This window comes from Lactuca serriola, chromosome 6 (assembly GCF_051521515.1).
Source record: "Lactuca serriola cultivar US96UC23 chromosome 6, Lser_US96UC23_V15, whole genome shotgun sequence".
NCBI classification, from domain to species: Eukaryota; Viridiplantae; Streptophyta; class Magnoliopsida; order Asterales; family Asteraceae; genus Lactuca; species Lactuca serriola.
In genome coordinates this window covers 37437564-37444568 of record NC_136413.1, presented here as the reverse complement: position 1 = coordinate 37444568, position 7005 = coordinate 37437564, and the positions used below count along the sequence as shown (strand labels likewise).

The 7005-nt window shown below is 35.2% G+C and overlaps 1 protein-coding gene across 4 annotated transcripts; it reads left to right on the top strand.

Annotated features, from left to right (window-relative positions):
• The first annotated feature begins 1667 nt into the window (after positions 1 to 1667).
• On the top strand, positions 1668 to 6260 carry PIP5K9 (phosphatidyl inositol monophosphate 5 kinase). 4 transcript variants are annotated; one of them, XM_079005792.1, is made up of 8 exons: positions 1668 to 1777; positions 2813 to 4295; positions 4379 to 4544; positions 4687 to 4797; positions 4920 to 5107; positions 5188 to 5345; positions 5423 to 5582; positions 5658 to 6260. In XM_079005792.1, the coding sequence occupies exons 2-8, from the start codon at positions 2914 to 2916 to the stop codon at positions 5932 to 5934; spliced, it is 2442 nt and encodes an 813-aa protein (XP_078861918.1). In that variant the 5' UTR covers positions 1668 to 1777; positions 2813 to 2913; the 3' UTR covers positions 5935 to 6260. The 4 variants fall into 4 exon arrangements, with proteins under 4 accessions (XP_078861918.1, XP_078861915.1, XP_078861917.1 ...); XM_079005789.1 differs by having other exon boundaries at positions 1736 to 1887; XM_079005791.1 differs by lacking the exon at positions 1668 to 1777 and adding an exon at positions 1801 to 2398.
• The last annotated feature ends 745 nt before the right edge of the window (positions 6261 to 7005 follow it).

The following is a 7005-nucleotide window of genomic DNA, read 5'->3' as shown; positions in this document are numbered from 1 at the left end:
CTGGTGTCAATTTGACTTCTCTTTTGACTTTTCCTGTAGGAGTACGTTAACATTCTCCTTCTTCTCTAAGCCCACAATGCTCTAAGAGGTCACAAATCACCAAGGGAAAGATAACTAGGGTTTCTCTGAGGTATAAGGGTCTTGGAAGCTGATTATGAACCCTAAAAATAGCTTAGAGGGGTTTAAATATGAAGGGAACCCTAAAAAATCATGAGCTTGAGCCAGAACAGTTGCCACGCCGTGACAACCTTGATGGGTTTTGAGCAAAACATCAATCCTATGGTGTACATGCAAACCCTAATAGCTTTTGGATCTAGTTTGTCTAATGAACATGTAATTGAATATCCAAAGCTATAAACCCTAGATCTATCATATAAGAGCTGAATTAAAGGTTTAGTAATTACCTTTGATTGTTATATTGTAATAACCATCAATTCCTTGCTTTGACTGGCTTTAGAAAACTCAGTGCCTCAAGTGCTGCACCTCTAATGGAATCACAAACACCACTAAGCAACTTGGATGAAGAGGAGAAGAGAGGAGGCTGCCCAAAACTTCTAGAAACCCTAGAGGAACTCTTGTCCACGTTTTTGGGGCATAGGGGCCCTTATACATGTAGGCTATTAGGGTTTTCAAGTAGGAAACCCTAATCTGGCTGCTTAAGCCCTAAGCAGCCCATTGACTCCTTTAACATATCCCTTGGACGATTTCTAATGGGCTTCCCATAGAATTCGTCCAACCTATATTTTATTAGGTGATCCATAGCCCAATTATAATTATCTTATAATTACAACTCTAGTCCCCTAAGTTTAATTAATTCTTGACTAATATTAATTAAACAATATGATTTCTCCTTTAATATATTATTCTCATAATATATTAATAAATCATAATTAAACTTTTCTCTCCTTAATTTCATCATGCATATTGCTATGGTGAAGGCAACCCAAAAGGATCATGCTCATAATCGGGTCAAGTACATACCAAAATAGTTATGGACTTAGACACTAATCCAAGAAACCTTTGGCCACGCTGTGGCGATCCAAATTAAACATGTGATCCTCCAAACGATTGCCACACTGTGGGCATCATTACGCCACGACTCATGCGCCACGTCATGACGCAGAGTTTCCTCCAAAACTCCATCTTTGGTCCCTGATAAAAGTAAGTTTAACCAATCTGAAACTCGGATGTTACATTAATGAGATAAAGCCCATATACATTGACACAAAGAATTAGGCGCCAAACATTTTTCCATATACATCAATACGATCAGGTGTGCTAGACAAGTTTGTACATATATATATATATATATATATATATATATATATATATATATATATATATATATATATTTGCGTACACATTTTGATTAAGTGAAAATAAAATATCCCACATATTTTCATGAAAAAACATTGAGAATTTTATAGTATAATTCCAATCCATCAATGTGGGGTGGGGGGATGTCACCTTTTTTTTACTAGGGACATTGCATACTGTGGGACATATATATTAGATTCTGTAAAAGACTATGTTATGCATCAAATTTGACTCAGCAAACCTGTCCCTAATTAAATATATTATGTTTTAAAAGATTACTTTTATATTTTAGTAAGTGTAACAATTAATCAGTGAAAAAAGAGAAACGTTTTAGAAAGTATTCTGGATAAAGCAAGGGTAGCAAAAAGGTAATCAAAAACCAACATTTGTAAAAGGTATATTTCCAGACAAAGAAGGGCACTCAACTTTGGATTCAATCCATTTATAAGTCAACCGTAAGGTACATTACACTTCTAGGCTTAAGCTTTGAGTAAAGAATCTATCAGAATTCCTATAAATCTCTCTCTCTCTCTCTCTCTCTCTCTCTCTCTCTCTCTCTACTCTGTTCAGGTACACTTTCTCTCTCTACATGTATATACGTATATAGCGTATCTATGTCTAGATTTTATGAATTTCTGTTTGATTTTTTTTTGCTCATATTGATGTGATAAGAGCTTTTATGGCGCTCATAAATTGTGAAGGAATCTTACTATATATTGTGTATTATCTGGTGAAAGCTTGAATGGAGTTGTGGGTCAACAATTTCAACAATTTATAGTTGATTAGTTGACTTTTTCTGAGTGTTGTTAGAAAAAAGCAAGAAACATTTCTCAGCGTTGAACTCGAGGTTTGAATTTGAATTTGCAGCTGATTTAGTTTGAAGAATAATCCCATTTTTTTTGCTTTATGCTTCAATTCATGATTATGAGAGTGCATATGTATGCATATATGTATTCCTTTTTGTATGAGGTTGAAGTATTTTAGTTAGGTTTTTCGAATTGCTTTCCGCCATATCCTCCGAAGCTTTGGGTGCTCGAGACCCAGAACACATACACTACCTAGATAACATACACAGACACATGTATGTTTGTATCTCCATCTCCATCTGTATGTATATATAAATAATTTGTCTTCTTGATTGTTTAAAATCTTCTCCCAACATATCTATATATGCTGCATATAAATCTTTGAAGGTTTGAGGAACAGATCATTTTTTTTCCTAGAAAACAATATCCTCTATAAAAGATGCCTTTTGTGAATGATAGCGATCTCCATTATCATCAAATAGTAGTAAATTCGGTTTGTAGATGTGGTCCAATAGAGGTCTTATCATATAATAAGTTCAGTATGTTGATAACTGTTCATCCGAAAAGGGAACTTTCATCTGTTAACTCTTTATTAATTCTTTGGTGTTTGCTTATAAATTCTTTTTCTTTTATATATATAATTATATAAGCTTTTAATGTTTCTGTCTTTTACTCTCTCTTATGAACAGGTCACATGAGTAAACTTGTGGTGTTATATGTCAGAATCTAACTTCTTAGCATGTGCATAAACCACCACCATTGAAAAGGTCCAATCTTTTAGACATTATGCATGACTGGCCCTGTGGCCATTCCCGAAAATGTCGAAAGAACTTTATCTTTTTCAAATAGAACAAGATCCCTCGATTCCGTATCATTTCGCAACAATGATACCACCTCAAATGGAGATCAAACTGCACGTTCTTCAACAGAATCAGTCGCCTTCAGATATGGAGATCTAAAACTCCCAAATGGAGAATGTTACTCCGGTCATCTTCTCGGAAATGTTCCCGAGGGTTCAGGGACATACGTCTGGTCACGTGGCTGCAAGTATGAAGGCGAATGGAGACGCGGCATGTGGCATGGCTATGGAAAACTCCATTGGCCTTCTGGAGCTCGTTATGAAGGCGAGTTTTCATGTGGGTATATGCAAGGTACAGGAACGTATGTTAGATCGGATAGATTAGTGTACAAAGGTCGATGGCGTTTGAATCGGAAACACGGATTAGGGTTTCAGACTTACCCAAATAGGGATTCATTCGAAGGTTCTTGGATTCAGGGTTCTCCAGATGGACCGGGTAAGTACACTTGGGCTAATGGGAATGAGTATTTAGGGAACATGAAAGGAGGAAAAATGTCTGGAAAAGGGACGTTTACATGGACTAATGGCGACTCTTATGAAGGAAGCTGGTCTAATGGAGTTATGCATGGTTTTGGTGCTTATACATGGAGTGATGGAGGTCGATACGTTGGAACATGGACACGTGGATTAAAAGATGGAAAAGGCGCGTTTTATCCAAACGGGTGTAGACTTCCAGCAAGACAAGAACTTTACTTAAAAGCTTTGAGAAAACGAGGTCTTTTATCAGACCTTCAAAAAGTCAACCAAGTTTCACGTATACAACATGCGTCTTCAATCGATATGGGAAACTTCAAAGTCGGTGGTGGAAGATCATCATCTCAACGTAACAACAATGTGTCTTTAGAAAGAAGATGGAGTCTAGAAGTTGCTATTGAAAAAGTCATGGGAAATGACTTGGCATCTTATATGTCTGATGCTGCTTTCAGTAATGGAGATGATGATACCAAGACTCCGATTCTTGAAAGAGAATACATGCAAGGGATCTTGATAAGTGAACTTGTGGTTGATAGTAGTTTCTCAAATGGTTCTAAAAGAGAAATGAGGAGACAAAGGAAACTAGTTAGGGAAGTTAAAAGACCAGGTGAAGCAATTATAAAAGGTCATAGGAGTTACGATTTAATGCTTAGTTTGCAACTTGGGATTCGATACACTGTTGGGAAAATAACACCTGTTCAAAAACGGGAAGTTCGGGTATCCGATTTTGGCCCACGGGCTAGCTTTTGGATGCAGTTTCCTAAAGAAGGATCTCAACTCACACCTACTCATCAATCCGAGGATTTTAAGTGGAAGGATTATTGTCCAATGGTTTTCAGGTTAGTTTGTTATATTGATCCACTTGTTTACATCTTATCAAATCCTAAAAGTAACAACCTTTTTGTATTTGTTATTGCATTAGGAACTTGAGGGAGATGTTTAAGATCGATGCTGCGGATTACATGATGTCAATTTGTGGAAATGATGCTCTTAGAGAACTTTCTTCTCCTGGGAAAAGTGGGAGTGTCTTTTTTCTCTCTCAAGATGATCGTTTCATGATTAAAACATTGCGAAAGTCTGAAGTACAGGTATATAACTATGTATCCTAATGTATAAGTGGATATTTAATATTTTATATATCTCTTTATTTTTTAACGACCAATTTATTTATTTGTTACTTTTTTTTTATCCGATATGTCTAGGGTTCCACTTACTTGTGTTAGTGTGTAGGTGCTTCTTCGGATGCTTCCAGACTACCACCGACATGTTCGGACATATGAGAACACTCTCATAACTAAATTTTTTGGTCTCCATAGGATAAAACCCTCAAGTGGCCAAAAGGTACCCTTTTTCCTTAGGGTTAATTTTTCTATGGATACAAAGATTTTCTTTCAAGAAAGCAGAATTAGATGATGTCGTTTTTTGTCCCAAACTTCCTAACATATTTGATATAATTATTTCAGTTTCGCTTTGTGGTGATGGGAAATATGTTTTGCACAGAATTAAGGATCCATAGAAGATTTGATTTAAAAGGTTCTTCACTTGGGCGTTCAGCAGACAAAGTTGAAATAGATGAAAACACAATACTCAAAGATCTTGATCTAAACTATTGCTTTTATCTAGAACCTTCTTGGCGTGACTCTTTGCTAGAGTATGTTATCATGTCTACCAAAATATATGGAATTAAAATCGTTACCATTTATGACCATATTTATATCTTTCTGTATGCAGTCAAATTAAAATCGATAGTAAGTTTCTAGAAGCTCAGAATATCATGGATTACAGTCTTTTGCTTGGTGTGAATTATCGAGCACCTCAACAACTGAAATCTTTAATGTCTTACAACCAAAGTGTAACAGCGGATGGATTGGGAATAGTTGCAGAAGAAGGTGTGCTTAATTAATTTGTACATATTTATGTTCCTTTAAGTAAAACAATAAACTTTTTTTTTTTATTGATATAACAGAAACTCTGGAAGATGAAATATCACCCCAAGGTCTTGTTTTGGTGCCACGTGGATCTGAAGATGGTAGTGTGGTTGTGGGCCCACATATACGAGGAAGCCGATTACGATCATCAGCTACTGGTGATGCTGAGGTGGATCTCCTTCTCCCTGGGACAGCAAGGTATTTATAAATTAGATACAATTTGATCGATTTAGTGAAATGATTGTTTTTTATTAAAAATTTGTGTTTTTTCAGGTTACAAATACAGCTTGGAGTGAACATGCCTGCAAGAGCAGAGTTACTTCCTGGGGTAGAAGAGAAGCAAATGTTTCATGAGGTGTATGATGTGGTGTTATACCTTGGTATCATTGATATATTGCAGGAATACAATATAACAAAGAAGATTGAACATAAATATAAATCACTTCAATTTGATTCTCTATCCATATCTGCTGTGGACCCCACATATTACTCGGAAAGGTTTCTACACTTTATTCAGAAGGTATTCCCACAAAACGTGAATGCAAACTGAGACAGTTTGACTTTGAAACATTCTTGTTTGCCTTCATCTTCGTTTCTTAAGGTTCAACAGAATGTCATCAATATTGAAAGATGAGAGGGGGGAAAAATGGGGAATTAGAGAGGTAAAAATGAATTGCAAAGGTATAAAAAGTGAATAATATTATGAATTTTTGTTATGTAAAGGAACATGTCTTGTCTTTTGTTGTTGGTTGTTTTCCGGTGGTTTAACTTTAAGTTCTTGAAACCTTTTGTATGAGTACAGATTGGTGTTTCTTGTTGATCTTGTCTGAATTTTACATTAACTATTTTGTGTATTTGAAAGAAAGTTAGCCCTCATGTAGTCTCTTCTTGTTGTAATTGCCATCGACTTGTTGATAATCCGTAGGGATGTCAAATTAACTGAGTTGTATTAGTTCAACGTCTGAACAATAGTTTAGTAGCTGATTAAAATCGTGCCAATAAACTAGGTAGAAAGATGGTTGAATAAGGATATACACAATAGGTTGAATAGAAAGCGAATTCGATATGAATTTTCTCGGAAGAGAGGTTGGTTTGTTTATCCACAAATTGAAATGTGTTTTTGGTTTTAGTTTGATATTCTATTTTAAAATATCTGTATGATTTTCTTTTGATGAAGCAATCATTCAAATTCAAATGATATAACCATTTGTATTTGTATTTCAATATTCATTTTCATTTTATAAGGCCTAGGACTATATGGACCCGAACACTAGACTTTCTCTGTAAAACATATCAAATTATTTATTATCAAAATGATCACCCTTTCAAAGATCCAACATGTATTTTTTGTGCATTGGATTCTTTTATTAACTGATAAAACATCAAGTAGTTAAAATATATGATGATATTATTACTTATATTGATATTGTTCTTGCTTCTGTAATCTTTAACCAGTCGCACCAAAGCCTTGTTTAGGTTTTGGATTTCAAAAAGAAAATTAGCCAAAATAATTTCGAGATTTGATCTTAAGAAAATAAATGGGAAGAATGATTTCAAGTTTATGGAGAGTCTAAGATATCGGAGCCTTTGGAGGTGACAATAGTCTCTTCGACATTATTAT